The sequence below is a fragment of the Dermatophagoides pteronyssinus genome, unplaced genomic scaffold (assembly GCF_027571235.1).
Source record: "Dermatophagoides pteronyssinus isolate colony J.1.1.1.1 unplaced genomic scaffold, Derpt_VIB-CSIC_2022.12 sq0018, whole genome shotgun sequence".
Classification (NCBI taxonomy): Eukaryota; Metazoa; Arthropoda; class Arachnida; order Sarcoptiformes; family Pyroglyphidae; genus Dermatophagoides; species Dermatophagoides pteronyssinus.
Genome location: NW_027461542.1, coordinates 668465 through 689778, shown reverse-complemented (window position 1 = coordinate 689778; position 21314 = coordinate 668465). Strand labels below are relative to the sequence as shown.

The following is a 21314-nucleotide window of genomic DNA, read 5'->3' as shown; positions in this document are numbered from 1 at the left end:
AAAATTAGCCAATCTGCTAATCTGGCTAATTTAGATGTAATGTTTTTTTTCCTGATAACACGAACAACAAATTATGAATATGATGAATGATGACTAAATATTCTCAATTACAACTAAACAACTATAGCAAGATAAACAAGGTGAGTTTCTTTTTCTTTGATTGATTGTTTGTTAAATTGTTTCCTGCCTGCTTTTAAAAGAGAGATGAGATCACTGAAGAATTTATTTTAACGAAGGAAACACTGATTGATATGATGATGATGATGATGTTGATGAAGATGATTGAGAAGAATTTGCCTGTCTTGATGTTGATGATGATGATGATGATGGTTTTAACGTTGTTGACGATGATTGCAATGATGAATGGCCAAGTAAATTGCTACTGCTACCATTACGATTCAACAAAGGGTTTGTTGATGATGTTTTCATCATCATCAAATTTGATGCATTAAATTTATTGAAATTCAAATTCTGTTGTTCACGTTCACGTTGTCGTTCCATTAATTTTTTAAGATTATTTGCACTATTATTATTATTGCCTGGAATATTTGTTCCACCACCACCATTCGTTAATAGTGGACCCGATGATGATGATGGTAATTGCTGAATAGCTGATCCAAAACGATTTATCAATGCCGAATTTGTATTCATTCGATTTGCCGATGATGATGATAATGTTTTCGATGGTAATGATAATGATTTTCGATTTTGTTGTTGATGTTGATGTTGTTGATGCTGCTGTTGTTGTTGTTGTTGTTGTTGATCAATCATCATAGCAGCTAATGCAAAATTACGATTATTCCAAAATGCACCAAATGCAGCTGCATTAAATGCTGCTGGTGTATTAGTTGGATTCCATCCATAATGATGATGATTTCCAAATGTTGGTGGTGGTGGTGGTGGTGATGGATACAATGCAGATGTAGTTGATGATGATTGTGTTCCAAACATCGGACCATTATTATTATTCATTCTGACCACAGCCGATGATGATCCACTTGTTTTCGATGATGATGATGATGGACGTGTTGATTTCGAACTGGATGTTGATTGTTGTTTGTTATTATTACTTGTTGTTATATATGGTTTTAATGGTGGTACAATTTTTGATGCTAATGATTTTGGCCTCATTGCTAATGGTAATAAATTGATTGCTGAATGATTTGTAAATAATGAATCATTCGATTTATTCGATGTTTCTGATGTTGATGATTTTGTTGTTGTTTTCGATGATGGTGACGATGAAATCGAACCTGATGATGCATTACGATTATTATTATTCGGTGATGGTGAAGTTATAGTTTTTTGTTGTGGAAATTGTTGTTGCTGTTGTTTAGGTGATGATAAATCTAATGGTGCTAAAAATCCTTTTGATTTTGTCATATTCGATAATGATGATTGGCTATTATCATTATCCACATTGTTAAATGTAGAATTTGTTATCGAAATTGATAATGAATTTAATGAATTTTTATCAACATTATTCATATTATCAGATATTGAAAGACGACGTTGTTGTGATGTTGATGTTGTTGTTATTGTCGATGATGTTGGTGTTAATATAGCCGATACGGATAATGGTGATGATTTCATCGGTGATGATTTAGGCGAGGATTGTTGTTGTTGTTGTTGTTTGGAACATGAAACATCATCAGATTTTGACGTAGATTCTGGTTTGGATCGTGACGGTGATGATAATGATGTCTGTTGCTGGGATTCTGTTTGTGAAATTTTCTTCTGCGTAGATTCATTGGTTTTTTGTTCGTAGACATTATTTTTTGCATTGGAATTATCAGCATTTATGTCCATAACTAATTTGGAACATTCTTCATCATCATCATTATCTGAATCATTTGAACGATGATCCATATCGACAATTAATTTTGGTTCAATAGAATTATCATCTTCATCAACCATTAATTGTGGTGGTGAACATGATGATGATGGTGGTGAATCACTAGATTTATGCAGACGATTTGATGATGGTGATGAACGTGGTAATTCTGGATTTTTTGTTGTTGTTGTTGTTGTTGATGGAGATCTTGATGGATCATGACTTTTAACATTATTATCCTGTGTATTTGGCACAATAATTGTTTTTGATTCAAGTGATTTTGTTGATATTCTTAATACAAGATTACCACTTGATTTTGTTGTTTGTTGTTCTTGTTGTTTACTATTTTCCAATGTAACATTTTCCTGTTGTTGATTATTCGACTGTTGATCAATTTGGCTATTTTTTGCATTAATCAATTCTTCAAGTGATGAAGAAGTTGTTGGTGATAATGTTGATTGATGATTACCTGTAACATTATTATTATTATTCATTGAATTTTGTTGTTGTTGTTGCTGCTGCTGCTGTACATTTGATTGAACAAATGATGTTGATTTCAAACATGAAGACATAAAATTTGATTTCGATGACATTTTATTAATAATATCATTGATAACTTTTCCACGTTGTTTATTATTATTATTATTATTATTTGTATTTGTAATCGAATCAGCTGATGTTATTTGATTAACATTATTATTTACAGTTTCTTTCTTTTCCATCAATTCTATTTGATTCGAATGACTTGATGGTGGTGAATTTTTTGCATATTTATTATTATTCGAATCTTGATTTGAATTAGATGATTTTGAAAGCTCGGATTGTACTTCAGGTGGTATAGGCGAAATTATCTGACCAATCAATTGTGGTGATGAATTTTGTGATGTTGTCAATTTTATACGTATTGCTGGTGGTGATAATGCATGTGTTATTGGTTTCATCGCTGAATTATTATTATCTTTTCCATTTGCTGTTGTAGAATTATTATTAGATGGAGAATTTGATGATTGTTTCTGTTTCGTTGGATTATCATTTGATGAATTTTTCATTTGTATTTTATCATTATGATGATGATGACGATGATGATGATGATTATGATTATGTCGATTTTCATTTTCATTTTTAGATAAATCTGTTTGACTATCAATCGATTTGGATGATTTTGAAACTAATTTTATTATTGTTGGTTTTGTTGTTGATGTTTTTAATGATGAAGATTTATCATCCGAAACGACTGAATCAATCGATCGTTTTATTGATGGTGTTGTTATTGATTTGGCAACAAAATCACCATTCTTATTTCGACTAAATGTTATTGATGATGATTGGGATGATGAAGAAACTGATGTTTTTGCCATCGTTGAACGAACATTATAACCAGTACTAGTTGTTGTTGTTGTATTTGTAATACGAACAGTTGTTGTTGTTGTTGTTGGCATCTGATGATGTGAATTATTATTATTATTAGTTGTGTTTGTCGATAATGTTTGTGTACCCGTATGTGTAAATTCAGCATTATCATCCATTAATTTTGGTCGTTTTTTAGCTAATTCACCCGGATGATAATTATCATATTCACGTTGAATTATTATACGCGAATTTGGATTCGCTTTTGTAATCAATTGTTGTTGTGTAGTTGTAGTAGATGTTGATATTTTTTGTATTGGATTTGTAATTGCAATACGTTTTGGACAATAATTATTATTATTAGTAGTACCAACATTTGCATCACAACGATTATTTATCATTGATGTTGAATTATTACGAACTGATGTAGTAGTAGTAGGATTTGTTGTTGTTTGTGACCGCGTTGATGATGTCATTTGATGATTTGATGATGAAGAAGCTGCTTGTTTTTGATTTTTCGATGTCATTGATGATGATGATGAAGACGAAGGTTCTTCACAAACAGAATTTTCAATTGCTTTCAATTGTGTATTTGTACGTTTACGTACAAAACAATAGGAAAATCTCATTGGATCATTCTATAAAAATGAATGAAAACAAAAAGAATTAGAATCAAAAGCAAAAAATCATCAAAATAATTACCGCTCCCCATGTATAAATATAGGCAATTTCCATCAAAGTATAATCATCTTTCAATTGCTGTCCAGAATAATAAATTTCAACTTTAAATTCATCAAACCAATCAAATGATGAATATTTATTTGATATTAATTTTTTTAATTGTAATATTGTTAATGCTGCTGGACATAGTAGATAACGACGAACCGGTTTATCCTATACATTCAGTAAAAAGAAACGAAAGTTTTAACTTTAAAACTTTTTTTTCAAAAAGTAAAATTCAAACCTCTTTTCGTATATAAAGTATATCATTATCAATATTTTCCAAACAATCTTGATTCATATTTGTTTGTAATGTATTTTGATCATTCTGTTGTTGTTGATGAATGGTTTTTGATGAACGTGTTTTTTTCATTGTATGATTGACAAGTGAAATTTTTGCATTTATCATTGCATTATTTGTCGGTGTTGTTGTTGAATTGATTGGTCTGTTAAAAAAAAAAATTTACAGGGTAAGATTATTAAATGATTTTCAATTAGATATATCGATGGATTTTAAAGAAAAACTAGAAAATCTGATTATTACTAAAAACACGTGACCACATGGCGGTATAAACTCTTCCTTTTTTGTTCCTGTGAATTATTCATTATCATCGTGAATAAACAAACAAACGCCCGTGGTCACGTGTCATTGATTCTTGTGTTCAGAGCTGAAAACTTTTCATTTTTGGATCTGAATTGTTGTTGGGTTTTTTTTCATTGATAATGCTAGGAAAAAATGAATAGGAATAATGATGATACTTACTCATCTAAATATTCAATCGACATTGATATTTTATCATTTGGACGAAAATAACAAGAATGAACTGAAACTTGACCAGAATCTTCTTTACTAAATGATTGTTGATCATTATGTTCATCGTAAAATTTTCTTCGACGTTTCATTTCATCAATAAATATTTGTGGTATTAATTTATACACAAGACTTTGTTTCAATTTATCCTGTCGTAATGATTGATGTGGTTTAATTTTACTTAATGGTACATCACAAATTGGACATGATTTTGATGTTTCTAAATAATTAACAATACATGATTTACAGAATGTATCTAAACATTCAACAATTGTTGTTGCATCAATAAAATAACCACTACAAATAGCACAGGTAATCATTTCATTTATATCGCTTAATAATGGATGTTTTCTTTTTCGTCCACTACCATTATTATTCTGTTGATTTGTAATTGATTCTTTTATACAATAACCATCATCGTTAATATCATTTGATGATTTTTTCAAATCATTTGTTTGTTGACCAGTTGAACATATAGTTTTTTGTGAAAATGTATAGGAAACATTACGATCATTATGGATCGTTGATGATGATGATGATTGACGAATTCCATTGAAAATCATCATATTTTGTTTCAAACCTTGATCCATTGAATTATTTCGATTATGTTGCGATTGTTGCGGTTGTTGTAGCGATTGTTGTTGATTATTACCAATACTTTTAGTTGCCGTTATCATACCGCTAGTTGTCATTTTTTTAAATTTTTTTAAATTTTGAAAATTATGATGATGATTCTGGTGATTATTTGATGTGGCCAACGATTGATTATGATTTTGTGAGCTAAGTAACATAATTTAACTTCCTTCTGTGTTTTCTTCCAAAATTTGAATTGATTTTTCCTATACAGAGAGAAAAACAAGGGGAAAAAGATGTTAAACACGTGTGTGAAACATTCAATTAAATGACCAAAAGTGGGGGGAAATTCCAATTGGTGGGGGGAAGGAAGAAGGAAAAAAATTATTCAATAAATGGATGGCGAGCACATATATATCATCATCAATGATGATAATGGTAAAAAAAACGCGCGCGCACATACACTGTAACAAACCGAATCAAAAGTAGTGGCCTGGAAAATATTTTCATGAAAATAACAACAATAACAACAATCAAATCAGATGGTGGTGGTGGTGGAGAGGGGGTGAAAAAAACACCGAAATAGGAAATTGAGAAAAACTGCTTATTCAAGTTATATACACGGGGGCAAAGTAAAACGGATGGTTAACTGCAAAGCACAGCCATCCACCGATCAACATCATCGGCATTGGCATCGGCAGCTGCCTTTGACCCGAACACACACACAACACAACAGAACATACATTATCCGCCATTCACAACCCCCAAAGAAAAAAACTGACAAAAACACATAGCACATACCACCATAATACCCCACGCGCCATCATCATCATCGCCATTCAGTCCATTCAACTTTTCACATACAAAAAAGATTTCAGTAAGAGAGAGAGAGAGATCATGAAACCAGAAAGAAGAAAGAAGAAAATAAACAATAACAAATTCAAATGTCATTTTGGTGGGGGGAGGTTGGTAATTTATATTTTTGAAACAAACAAAAAAAATCGCTTGAATTCAATTTCTAATTGATTTAAATTGAATAATAATCTTTTGGCAGAACGTGAATAACGTTTTTCTTCTTCTTCTTCTCTTATATAGTCAACAATGTCCAAAAGCAAAAAACATCAATTTTTCATCAATGATGGAAAAGAATTTGAAACAAAACAAAAGTTTTTCAAAATTTCAAATCGAATATTTGCGTGTTTGTATATCCACGAAGATTTGTGTGTTTGATTCGGTGAAAATCTCAACCTGATCACCACCATTGTGTTTACGAATCTTTTCTGAAAAATTACTAATTTTTCATTCAAAAATTGGTATTTCAATCAGGTGAAAATCAATTTTTTTTGTTACTTTGATAAATTATTAATGAAATTCAAACTTGTTCCTAAAAAAAAGCTATTTCGATTCAATCAGTGTAGAAATCAGAGTGAGATTGTTCAATTGTGTGTGTGTGTGAAATTCATAAATTTATAATGCGATATGTCACAAATCAACAAAGTAAGAATGAAAAAAAACTATAATTAAATTTACACACAGTTTACCACAGGAAACCTATCATTCTTATTTTTACTTGATTCTATTAACAACAGCAAAAATAACACAGCAGACATTCAAAATCAAAGTGGAACCAAAAATGGAATATTCAAAAGAAACGAAAAAAAACACATGAGAAAATCTAAAGATTTTGTTTATTTTCAAACTAACAAACCAAACCAAACCAACACAAATATCAATCAATCAATCAATTACAAGTTTTTTTTTTGTATATAATTTTCTTCTTTAGGCAAAACATTTTCAACCAATCTTTGTTTTTTTCACCCAAAAAAAAAAAATATTATCATTAACTAAATCAACCTTCAACGAGTAAAAAACGGAGAAGAAGATCAACAGCAGCTGTGACCATTCGCTATAAACAAAAAACGAAAAACAAGACAAGTTCTACGGAAGAAGCAGAAAAACCCCAAACAATGAATGGCTATAGAACATCCACATATAGAATTTCACTAATTTCATAGTTACAGTGTCTGTGTGTGTGTCTACCAACATAGACACGTGCACGTACACTTCCTATTAACCAAACGATAACCAAACAAACAAACGATAAGTGTAAAACAAACAAAACACGCAACAAAACAAAAAACAAACAAACAAAACAGAAAAACAATAAACAAATACACAAGGCAAAAAAAAAGAAATGAGAAAATTCCACATACACATTATACAATGACATTTGATGATGATGAGGATGATGTTATAAACACTTAACACATGATGTGAAAACAGGATCAAAGAAAACAAAAATGTTTGACATGTTTGATATTGGATTCTTTGTTGTTATTTTCCTATAGAGTATTTAGTTAGGTAGGTGGTAGGTAGATAGTTTGAATCAACCAGATTAACAGGTGAAAAATTGAAATTCTTGATCCAATCAACTTTGACATATATCTGAAATAATTAACACGTGAGTATTCAAAGCAAGAAAAAAAAATCCTTCATAACGGAATCAATCAAAAAAAGGGAGAAAAGAAAAACTTCGGGTGAGGCCATCATCATCATTGCATACAATGAACCAAAACTAAATCAACCGACCGATCGATAGATCGATCGATCGACCGACCAAATATATGTTGGCCAAAAATATACGTTGCATTTTTCAACAACAACAACAACAAAAAACAACGATAATAATATATGTCAGTCACATAGGGACATTGAATTGAATTGAATGAACTATTCAATCAACAACAACAACGTTTGTTATGCACTATTTTGTATATTGATAAGTGTTTATGTGTGTGTGTGCATATAAGTGCAGATCCCTGCCTATATTATAATCTAACCAAAAAACCAAAAAAAAAGATAAGTACGTTTTTTTTCAATGTAAATCATTATTTCAAAATGATGATTACCAAGTGTTTGTTTGAAAAATTTTAAAAATTTCATTTTAAAAATTATCTATAACGGTAATCTTTAACAATGAATTTTAATCTATAAAAAAACAAAAACATTTTGTTTACAAAATTTGCAAATCAAATCAAGAATTTCATTTTTCATATGTTTTGTTTATTGATTAAATAATAAGATTGGATGGTCATTATATAAAAAAAACAACAATGAAAAATGAATTATATGCAGATGTTTTATGGATAATCATCATTATTATTATTATTATCCGCATCATCATTAATAATAACCGGTGCTATCAATAATAATGATAATAAGTGATAAGGGTGCCCCCGTTGTCTACGCGAGAAAACAAAAATTCATATTTCTCTCTCTCTTCTTGCAAGAAAATACTTATGGAAATAAGAATAGGAAATACAAAACCATCACCATCTTTCATCTCTATCCATTCTTTCTCTTTTCTTTTTGACTTTTTAAAGAATGTTTTTGAATAGGAAAAAACTTGATGGACAGGCAAATAACAACAACAACAAGTGGTTGTTGTTATTTTTTCTCTTCTCATCATCATCATTTAAGTTGTTTTATTTCATTCTTTTCTTTTCAATTCAATCCAATGATGATGATGAATAAAGCATCCAAGCAGATCAATTCTACCTTTTTTTAAAAAAAAGATAATAGTTTGATGGTCGCCATAATCATCATCATCATTATCATTGTTATCGAATATATAAAAAAAAAGATTTGATAAAATGGGAGCAAAAAAATTCTCCCGGTAGATGAATGAATGGTTAAAAGAATGTCTATATTTTTTTCTTGAGAATCTAATATTGACTATCGGTATTTGCTATATGTGAATGAATGAATGAATAAACAAAGAATCATCCTTGAATCAAAAAACCAATCATCAATCATCAAAAAATGGAAAAAATCGAATCGGGCGAAAGAAAAAACATTCATTTCAGTGTTTTAACCCACCACCACCACCAACCACCAACAACAACAACAAATTCATTCACATGATTGATCAGACATTTGTCAGTATGGTTTGTTTGCTTGTTCGTTTGTTTGTGTGAATTGGGTATAGGTTCAATGAACATAAATCATTTCAAATCGAATTTCGATCGAAATTCAAAAATCAAATACTATCAATCAATCAGTCACATAATATTTTATCTTTTTAGATTCGATGATAATCATCAACAACAACATTATCGATTGCCAATTGAATCATCATTATCTATGAAAAAAACGTTTTTTCCAAGTTGATTGAGACATCATCATTAATCAACCAAACAAACAAACAAACAAATATTAATCGGAAATCAACAAAAAAAACCGAATAGTGGAATGAATATTTAGGCAACAAATTTGTTGATGTTCAAGGAAAAAAAAACTGTAAATGTTAGCTAATTTTAATTTGGCTTTTGGTTTTTTTTGCTGACTTGATTTCATTTTAAACAAAAATGGTTAATAATGATGACATCAACAAGAAAATTGAATATCTACCACAACTTCATTCTTATAATCTTTAAGATTATCATCTTGAGATCAACCAGAGATCGAATCTTGATCCCAAATCTTATCGATAATCTTATCTTTGATAATCTAATATAAACCAGAAAGAAAAGATAATCAAATCAAACATATATCGAACCAGACTAAACACACAAACAACAAAAAAAAACCAGAAAAAATCAAATCAAACCAATCAACCAACCAGAATGCAAACATGCAAAATTAGACACACACTTGAAAGCTCTCTCTCTCTCTCCCTCTTTCCCTTAACACAAACATAATGATCAATAGAGTTTTTTTTTATTTGATAACCGTTTTTCACACACACAGAGAAAACGATCCAATAACCAAATGTGCCAATATTGAAAATATCAGTGCATATATCAATGTCTATGGTTTATGTGTGTGTGTTGCCAGGGCGCAAGCATTTTGTTGTTATTTCCAATCATCCAACCAACCATCCATTCATTCATTCATTCATTCATTCATTCAGTCAGACAGCCAGCCAGCCATTGAAGCCCAGCATAACAATTGCCGGTCGGATAACAGATTCAATTCAATTCAATTCAATTCGACAACTGCTGCTGCTGCTCATGAAATATCACATACAACAGCAGCAGCCGACGTTGATCATGATCAACAACAACAACGATGATGATGGTGATTATAATGATGATGATGATGATTGTTGAAAAAATGATTACAGGCCGTGACGTTCAGCATTTTTTCCATTTTTACTAGCCAGAAAATTTAGATATTACATATCACCACTGTGTGTGTATGTATGTATGGTGGATCAGTCCGTTTGAACATCATTGGAAAGTAAAAAAGTAAACGAAGCCAGTTTCTCTCTCTCTCCCCGATTTTTTCACCACCACCATCAGCAGCAGCAGCAGTACTCATGATTTAAGCGAAATAAGTTTTTTTCAAAAGCCAAATATTTCATTACATTATAGACCGTATCAAAAATAACTATTGCCCGTTTATATTCATTTATGATTATTGGCTTTACTGGTTTCGCTTATTTTTTGTGTGTGTGCGGTGGTGAAAAATCATTATTATTATCCTAGGTATTGTCAAATTACCGACCTTAATGCATTCATTTTTTTCTTTCTTTCACCTGCTGTACATTTCAAAATAATAAAAAAAACTAATTTTATAATTTCAAATTACGATATTTATGAATGGGAAAAATTTAAACTTGTCAATTTTATCGCATTAGTTTTTGCATTGAAAAAAAGGAACCAGAAAAAAACAACAACGAAAAGCTTGCTTGAATGTTATTTTGTTTGGACACAAAACAACCTAGCTTACAAATGACAGAATCAACTTACCTGATCTAAAAGTGTTCATTCTAGCAAAATCTATTCATTAGTTTTATTCTGGTTCTTGAAAAGTTATTAAATCAAAAAAAAACATGCTGAATATCATGCCCAAAACAAACAAAACAAAGCAATTCATGCAATAAGCGATTGCAAAAGAATAAATTATGAACGTACCTTTTGTTTTGTAAATGACAGACAACATATATTCAAGTCATCATTCTTCAAGATTAAATCAAATCAATCGATCACATTCTTTTCCAAAAAACCAAAAAACAACGAAATGACACCGGTGGCGGGAAAAAAAATCGAACGTTTTGTTTTTTTTTGTTCCGTTTTTAACCGCCGTAAGATGGCGTCTGTAGAATATCAAATATATAGAGATGGATGTTTCTCTCTTTCAATGTTTACACACAAAACAAGACAGTTTCGTTTCGTTTCGTTTGTTTTTTTTTTCACCCCGGGAAAACAGAAAAACAAAATCCAATTTCAAAAATGTCAATTAATGTTGTTGATGATTGTCAATCGATTCTGATGATAAGCCAAAGAAACTGATAAAGAAACAAACTAAAATCAAACAAAACTCTGTAGTTTTTTTTGAAAAACACACACAAAAAAAACATTCGATGAATACGGCGGGCTCGATCATCAAAAACACAACACGACGACGACGACGACGACATCAACAAACGACGACAACAACAACAACAACAACAAAAGTAGAACGAACAGCGGATATAAATAAAGAGAGAGAGAGAGCCAAAATGCAAAAAAAAAGCGGCGCGCACTCACATCGAAGAAGAAAAAAACAGAAGAAGAAACCAGACAAACACTGTAAAACATACACACACACACAGCAAAAGTATTTTGAATAACTTGCAACGTGTATATCGAAGAAGAAGAAGAAAAATGAGGAGCCAAAAAAATTTACGACAAAAATTGATTTGCAAACCAGAAAAAAAAACCAAAAACCAAAAATAAAATCTAAACCACACCGTATGAATGCTACAAACAGACTGACTGACTGAATGGATGGATGGCTGTATTGGACTTGGACGATCATCGTTGTTTGTTTGTTCGTATACCGAAAATAGGATGCCGTGCCTATGTAATTCAATTCGTACAATGTAATTGGAGAGAGAGAGAGAGCAAAGCAGTGGTGTATGCAATGGGAAAATAGAGTCAGAAAAGAGAGAGAGAGAAACACACACATACAGATGTATGAAGAGAGAGAGAGAGAAGAGAATACCAACAACAAACAGCAGAAAAATGATACAGGCCACAGCCCGAACATGATTCTGATTGGTCGATTTTGATTGAATTCAAATGATCACGTGATTAGTATTTTTTTTTTTTTTTTTTGAAAAGAACACTATTTCAATCCTTGTGTGTTTGTTTGCTTGTCTATTGTTTGTCGCTTTGTTGGTGTAGAAACAGGCTTCACATTGTGAAGAGGGAGCGAAACACAAAAAAAAAGATAGCAAGAGAAAAGAAATGATACAAGGACGCCATAGGTAGTAGTAGTATGATATACAGTAAGTATGTGTATGTTGGTGTGTGTGTGTGTGGCATTCCAATGACGATATTTTTTTTTTTTTTTGCTTTCTTTGCCGCCCGATCCACTGATGATGATGTTGGGATTTTTTTTTGCTGTATATGTAATATCTGTGTGTGTATGTTTTGTCTATCTATCAGAAAAAATGGATGATGGGCAAAAAAATGAAATGAAATGAAATACTGAAGTATTGGGAAGCGAGAAAAAGATGATGATGATGATGATGATGAATCTCGAGTTTCTCTAGCATCCTCAATCATCATCATGATAATGATGATGATGATGATCAATGCAAACATTGTTGTTAAAGAGACACAGAGTGCCAGAGTGTTAAAATAAATATGAAAAATGGATGGATGAATGACAAACCAAAACTATCCAAAAACTAAAACTAACCAAAACTAACAATTTGAAACCAATTAAATCAAAGAAAAGAAGGAAAAATAAGAATCGATAATGACCAAATATGATTAGATTTTCTGCATATCTGATCTATAATCATCAGAGATTTTGATTGATTTTTTGGGTGACAAGCAATGAAAAAAGGGCAATTGAAAAATTGATTGATATTTGATCATCATCAAATGAATGGTTGTTATATGTGACAGGAACATGAAACATGTGATACGAAATGATGATGATTAAAAATGTTCAATAACCAATCAATTTATTCGAATCGATTCAATATTTGCTCGATCGAATCGATCAAATTAATAATGTCCTATACATTTTTGGCCAATCCAATGATAATCGTTTATAGACAAAATTTTGTGATTTTAGGTGAACAAAATCAAAAATTTGAAATCCAAAATGATGATGAATATTGGTAAGTTGAGCATTTATCAAGGACAATTTTTAATCAATCGACTGGTTGGTTGATTTGTTTGTTTGTTTGGTTTGATTTGGTTTGATTTATGACATCATCAAAGAAACGTTTTTTGTTTTGTTTTTGTTTTGGCATTTCAAAAACGTTCACTTTTTTCTGGTTTAAACTGTGATCAGTTTCGAAAAAAATTGTTCGAAAGTTTTTTTTTCAATAACAAATATTTATAAACAAGTTGTAACCAGTAATGTAAATGATTATTATTTAGGATGATGATACTATGACGACCATAAAACCGTCGACAGTGTTAAATCGCGATATAACCAACAAAACTTCAGACTGCATTGGAATGAGAAACAACAAGAAGAATGAGGACAGGACAAAACATTTGAAACATAGGAAAAAAACGTTTTGTTTAAAAATTGTGGAATGTTCTGTCCATCGATAATCGATAAATGATGACCATAATTCTTCAGTAAAATATAAACATTTTTCTGAAGAATTTGAATCAGAACAACCCAAAACAAACAAAAAGATTTATCTAAACAAAATAGGACATTTGGATCGATGGAAAGCAAAAAAACACATGGTTGATAAGCAAAAGAAAAACTTGGATTTCGAAATTTGAAACCTATCGAATAATTCACATTCGAAGAAACAAGATAAACAATGGATTGATTACAGCAAAATGGCAAACATTTCCAAAAAAAACATCGAATCATCGATTCATCGATTTATTTATGTTACCTATAATTTTTTTAAAGTAATTTAAAACAATTTGATTAACCCCGAAGTTTAAACAATGATTTCGAGAAACATTGATCTAAATTTGTAAATCAAAATATAAATAAAAAACCCAGTATAGGTTACAAGATAGAAAAGATATTGACAGATAATTTGTAATCAAGATTTATCCAATTTGTAATTTTGTTCAATATTAATAATGACTAAATTAACAAAAAAAGTTTTCTATTAAAAATCAAGGCCGAAAAACAATTTTTTTGACTGTAAAAAAAACGGTTTATATTGACAGTGGAAAAGACGCTTTTTCGCTTATTTTCATTTTGTTTCGCTTAAATTATAGTGTGCATGTCTCCCTGTAATTCAATGTAATGCTGTGCGTGTATGCTGTCTGTGTAATGTGTTGTCTGTCTATGTTCATTCGCCGTTCAACTTTTTTTTTTCTATTTCGACTGCATGTGGATTTTCACGTTCAGGATGCACCAGAAAAATGATTTCATTAAGCCATTATTTTAACGAAGAAGAACTAATTGGCCATATTGAATCCAGAAATCCTGAATCGATTGATTGAAACAAACAAACAAAAAACCCAAAAGAAGAAGCAAATCTTCGAACTATAAAAAAAACCGAATGAAATCTCGTTTTCATTTTCATTTCAAAAAATTTAAAATTTTCCCGAAAAAAAACTTTGAAATTTTTGATTAAACCAAAAAAATCAAAAATCAAATATAGGTTTTAATTGAAAAAAAATCAATTTTTTTGATTGATTGAATTACAAAAGTACCAAATCCTCGTTATTTTGATCTTTCATGATTCGAAGATTCATTTCTTGGTGAATTTTTTGATCTAAGTTATTGGAGATTAAGATACACAGCAAACATTTCAAAAATGGAATCAAATTCTTTCATTTCATTTTCACCACAATAATCATCAATTGATGATGATGATAAATGAGCAATTTTAGACATGAAAATTCGTGAAAAAATACGTTTCGAAAATGTTTGAAGTTTGATTGCCAAAGTCTCTTCTTCGGTCAGTGAAGATAACTTCAAGTCTGGAATCTTGAAGAACCGACCAAATCAGAAGAAAAAATATTTTATTACAGCAACAAGGTAGACAAACTACAAACATTTTTTCTTCTTCTTCTTCTTCGTTTTACCTACCTATCTTTACCTTTCATCATCATCATCATCATTTATCTTTGTTCTGGTCACGTTCATTGAAAAACTTTCGTTTGTTTTCTTCTTCTTCTCTTTTAAATCAATGAATTTCAACGTAAACAGATTTCACATTTGACCTTTGACTTCTATTTATATGTTATCTTTATATAATGTTTTTTTCTTTCTTAATTTTCATCTTCTTCTTAGTTTATTAACTAACTTGAAATGTTTTATTTTCGCTTAGATGCATTAACATTGGAATTTTTTTTCGTTTGTTTGAAATGATATTTAGATTTTGATCAAAACATCAAAAAAGATGTATTGATATTATAGAGAGATTAATGATAAGTGAATATAAAAGTGATTGAAAAACCATTGAATAACAGATTTTCATCAGATAACATTAGATCAGATCTATATATTCATCTGATTGATGATTATTGATCTATATATAAATTATTGATTTTAATCTAATCACATTTTTTTTATTTCTAAATATTTATAGAAAAAACGATTTACATTGTTTTCAACGTGTTAATGAATGAATGAATGAATGACGTGTTAAAAGTTTACATTATTAACTAAACTTTACTACATTATCCACTGAATGATGAATGACAAACACCAATGATTCATATAGAATTTGAAGGAAAAATTATCTATAAGTTATTTTTATTGGTTTACAAAAGTCGCGTTATATTTTTTGCAAGTTTAAAATAAAAAGTATTCTAATTTATTTATTATTTGATATTTTTACAAAAATTTTTTTTAATATTTTACAAATTAATAATGAATATTTGTTGGCCATTTGCTTTTTTGCATTTTTAATTAGTTTTGGCATTGATTCTACTAGTTTTTCAAGGTCCGAAACCGGAATTGAATTCCATGTTTCGGTAACGGTGATGTAGATACTATTTGATACTATTTTTAGATATGAATCGTTGATTGGTTACCACAGCGAATAACATAATTATGGATCTGGTGTTGGGGATGCAGTATCATAATAATCAATACCATACGACTGCCGATACCCACAAGCAACCAGTCGGGCTTTATATGCACCTGATCTTTTCCTGGTGAATATCCACTTGGTCGGGATAGTTTTCTTTGATGGATCGAATGGGATCTTCTTGAAGACACCATATTTTTGTAATTGATCGATTTCAGCATTAATGGCTGATTTCCATTCACGTGAATCAGGCATGTTTAATGCTTCTTTATATGATAATGGCGTAACCTGAGAATTCATACATGTATAACCGAATCGAGGTGGATAAGATAATTGTGGATTATTTATCTTGTTGGAACCAATAAATGATAACCATCCAGAAGTGCTTTGGATTCAGCTTCACAACTGGACAAGTTGTAACTTATTTTCTTATTTGCTTTATATGATCAAATACAAGTATGTTACAAAAGTTCACAATTTATAACAGCCCCCCCAAAATGAAATACTCTTTCAAAGATTTTTAATACTTTATAAATAAAATATTGAAAAATAGACAATTCTTTTTTTCAAATCTTCGAAATCCATTGGAATATTCCCCGTACAGGTTCGAATCCTGTTGGCTTTTGTCACGGAAAACAAAAAGAAACTTTATTCTTGAAACTTCATTCAAACTTTAAATTTGTCAAGTTTGGATGTTTGATGAGTTAACGATGACGAGTTAACGAGTTAACGATGACGAGTTAACGAGTTAACGATGACGAGTTAACGAGTTAACGATTAAGGAATTCATTTAGATTTGCGATTCATTCAAAACGTTGTTTTGTTGGATTTTTCTAATTGAAAAATATTTATGATAGGCATTGTGTTGTGAGTTATCATCCATAGAAGATAATAGATTCCTGATTTTGGTTCCATCGTCATAATTTTTGCCATTAAATTTATTTGGTTTGAACAATGTTATATAAATAGGGTTGTGTCCTTGGACCACGAAAAAGAAATTCAACAATTATCTTTTATAGATACAAAAAAAAACATTTATAGCTGAAAGAGATTTGCATCAATTCATTGATCATGTTGTTTAAAGATTGCCTGTCTTTCTTTGAAATTAACAATCATAGAACCGATAGTTTGCAATATGGGACATCAGAAACATTAACTGGTTGTTGTTCATCATTTCGATCTGTCATTTTTTTCGGAGTCAATCATGATGATAAAGAATATGATAATCACGTACGGGTCACCAAGTTTGTTGGTCACTCAAATCTAATTTCATTATAATTAACAGAGAGCTTTTTTTAGAAAATAACGAACTGATCAAAATGACAGGTAAACATAGAATAACTACTGAATCACAGAAAGCACTAGACGGAAAAAGGATATGAATCGAAGATTTATGCTCAAGCGCAAATCGAATGTTTTTTTTTGAGTCATAGTTTTTTTCAAAACGTTCATATAATACGTTACAGATTTGATAATACTATTATCCTTTTTTATTAATTTTTGGAACGATTAAATTCTTTGAAAACCATCAAACATCAAATTTCCTGAATTTCCTGAAAACTGAAAATGTTTGAAATTTGAAAATTGAAAATTGCCTTTGGTTTTTTTTGTTTCGATTTACATTGATTGGCGATCTCTGATGATTTGCCAATCTAATTATCATTTACCTTGTAAAATGGTTCCTGGATTGTGTGAAACATTTGCTCAAACTTAGTTAACACAGATTAACAAACAAACCGCGCGCGCTACTCTGAATTAAAAAAAAAAAAAACAGGAGGCAATTGAAAAACGGCTATGAGAACGACCACGACGACTCGCGCGACTCTATAAAAATCTTATTTCCAAATTTTTTAGTTTTCGTTTCTTGTTTGTTTTTTTTTCACCTAAATTTTATTGATTTTTTTTTTGTTGTTGTTGCTAATTTTGCATATTCTCTATTCACAGATTTCCAAATTATCAATTGGAGAACAACGATTCCGTGGTAAAAAGGTGGAAAACTTTCCAAGAAAAATTCTTTCAAAAACTTTTTTTGTTTTCTTCCCTTATCACACTCAACTGAAAGATTCTTGATTTCTTTCTGATCTGACCTGATTGATTGAAATCAAAAATCGATCAATTTTTGATCAGTTTTTCTTCCCCCTTTTTTCATTTTCTATATATAAAAAAACAAACTCTAAGGTCATTTTATTTTCCTCTTTTCAATCTCTCCAAACAAACATTCGGACAAAATCAAAATCAAGGGGAAAATGAAAGAGAATGAAAATCTCACATTTCATTTTTGGCTTTGCAATGACACTTTTTTTTGTGTCCACCACCAGTGAAAAAAACCCAATAATTTTACATTTGAATGTCAAAAATTTTTTTTCTTCCTTAGTTGTTCAACTGATTCAACGAATTGATCGGTCGTTTGTTTTCTTTTTTCACTAGTCGTTTTTTTTTGGTCCATTTCAAGCTTATGGTCCTAGAGATTCAATTTCGAGACAAACAACAGAAAAAAATTAAATTTAGCAAAGTCAGACCAATATTGAGAAGATTTGCTGCCTAGAAAAATGGATGAATGAATGAGAAAAAAACACAGAAAACAGAATGGAGAAACAAATAGAAGAACGAAAGGTGTTTTTGACAGGTCCCGTTTTTTCAACCGATGATTCGGCATGTCACTCTGGGTTATTTTCTTCTTCTCTCTCTCTCTCTCTCTCTTTCGTGCATTCAAATGACATACACACACACACACAGTATTCCTAACACCCATAAATGAAATTTTCAAATGTGACCATGTGACACATATGTTTTTGGACCTAGGTTTTTTTGTTTGTTTGTTTGTTGAATCTATGATGATTGGGTTTTTTCAATCATTTCCGTTATCATTTTTGTTGTTTTGTAAACTTTTTCAGATTTCAGTTGTTTAGATTAGACCAAAAGATGATAATTGAACAACTAGCATTGTGTGAACAATTATTTGTTTGAAAATTTTACCCACCATTATCATTGAAGCGAATCCAACTGATCCACACAGAATCTCAACAAACAAAACAAAAAAAAACGACTATTTCAACCAAATCATGACCATCATATATAATTGGGCTTGGGTAAGTTTGGTTTGGTTTTTTTCACACACACAAACCAAACACGCGGTCAGAAAGAAAATTATCATCCTCATCATTCGATTTTTTTAAAGAAAAAAACATCGCAAATTCAAATAAAAAAAAGCTTGCGCAGCAAGTTTGCCGAATTATATATTTGCCTTCGGGCAAACAATAGCAAACAATGTTCCAATGATGATGATGATCTTTGGTGTATTTGAATGAACGTAAAAAAAGAAAAAAACTTGAATTCAGAAAATAACTGAAAAGAGATACGAGTTTTTTTTTCCATCTTCGTATTCAAGTGTCGTCGTCGTCGTGTGTATTTTATATATACCTCTCTCTCTTTCTCGCGAAATACACTCAATTATTAACTTTTGATGGCTGTGGCGGCAATCAGGGATCTTTTTTCTTTTTTCGTTTTTCAAAGTTATTTTTCTTTTTCCGAACTATTGTGAATGGCTAACTGAATGAATGAAATGAAATGACTTGAATAAGTTAAAATAGTCGACAATGATCATGATTATCATTGGGCCAACTGTGTGATAAAACCTAAAAAAAACACCGAAAGCAAGCACAGGAGAGATAAAGAGAGAGAGTTGAAGTTAATTAGAACACTGATTGCTGTGTTTTACCCAATTCTAGTTGGTCATCCATGCAATGAATGGTGACAATTAATTTTTTTGTTTTTTTTTTGGTTTGTTTTGCTACTGAACATAATGGTATGTTCCATCAATGAATAAATTACATTCGGATGGTGCGTTTGTTTGGATGTCATTCCTATTGATGAATTTTATGATGGTCAATCATTCCAAAATCAGATCAGTTCAAGCCCTATATCCTTATAGTTTTATTTTTTGTTAATTTCCCATTTTTTTTTCTTTTCCCAAATATTCATTCATTCAAATGAGCAGGCCAAAAACCAGCCAGCCAAACTAAAATGGAAAAAACCAAAATCATCCACATTTCGTCCTTGGATCTCCTGCACATTTGGGATTCTTTTCTTTTCGTTTTTGTTTCATTCAAAATAATAATGATGACGCAGAAATTGAGAAGAAAACACACGTAATACAAATATAGTCTTTTGGTGGAAAGAATGATGAAATTCTTGTTTTTTTTCGCTCATTCTCTTCATCATCCCCCCGCCGCCTACCCCACCACCACCACCATCAACTTACACCCATTCCATCTATCTATCTCATCTATCTCTATATAAAAAATTTGACAGATAAGATGAACATACTCCCTCCGCTCATTTCTATTATTTGATGTGAATAGGATTTTACATTCCGAATACTACCACTACCCATTACCATCATACCACTACCACAAACTACTACTATATATCGAATGATCTCTTTTTTTTGGCAAAAAAAAAAAAAAAATTTCCAATTTTCCAATTTTGGAATGGGCCATTCATTTATTACGTTTTTTTTTCTTGGCTCAATCGATCTATAACTATCATCATTATTATCAACGGATCTGAAATGTGTTTTTTCGTTCGTTTGATGATTGAATTGGAAAAAAAATTTTCTTTTAACAATCATCACGAACGAAACGAAACGAGAAGAAAAAAAAATAGCCAAAACTCACGCATTCCGAAAAAAGAAAAGAAAAGAACACACTGTTTCAGTGGAAAAAATTCATTCGAAACGAAAAAAATGGCCAGAAAATCTATTCAGAACGAACAACCACGACAACGATGATGATGATGAAAAAATTGCTCAAATTGTGTTGTACAGTGCATGCATGGATCCTTCTCTCGTTCATCATCATCATCATCAAAACGAAATTCAAAACAACAACAAATATCAGGCAGGCAGGAAAAAAAAATTTCAGCTTCAGCACACACACAAAAAAACTAACAACTCCACCATCAACCATCATCATTGCCAAGTTTTTGTTTTGTATCCAGTGTGTGTGCTGTTGTTGTTGTTATTTTGCTGATTTGATTTGACGATGGATACGATACGATAG

The 21314-nt window shown here is 30.6% G+C and overlaps 1 protein-coding gene across 1 annotated transcript; it reads right to left on the bottom strand.

The window, feature by feature from the left end:
- Positions 1 to 32: 32 nt before the first annotated feature.
- Positions 33 to 11221, bottom strand: LOC113796875 (uncharacterized). The gene is made up of 5 exons (XM_075822565.1): positions 11204 to 11221; positions 4665 to 5551; positions 4146 to 4347; positions 3884 to 4075; positions 33 to 3819 (listed from the first exon to the last, which is right to left on the bottom strand). The coding sequence occupies exons 2-5, from the start codon at positions 5501 to 5503 to the stop codon at positions 223 to 225; spliced, it is 4830 nt and encodes a 1609-aa protein (XP_075678680.1). The 5' UTR covers positions 5504 to 5551; positions 11204 to 11221; the 3' UTR covers positions 33 to 222.
- Between the last annotated feature and the right edge of the window lie 10093 nt (positions 11222 to 21314).

Coding starts and splice junctions, on each gene's coding strand:
- LOC113796875 (XM_075822565.1), bottom strand. CDS start 5,503: ATGTTACTTAGCTCACAAAATCATAATCAATCGTTGGCCACATCAAAT. Junction 4,348..4,664: donor TCGATTGAATATTTAGATGA/GTAAGTATCATC, acceptor TTTTTTTAACAG/ACCAATCAATTCAACAACAA. Junction 3,820..3,883: donor ATATTTATACATGGGGAGCG/GTAATTATTTTG, acceptor TCATTTTTATAG/AATGATCCAATGAGATTTTC.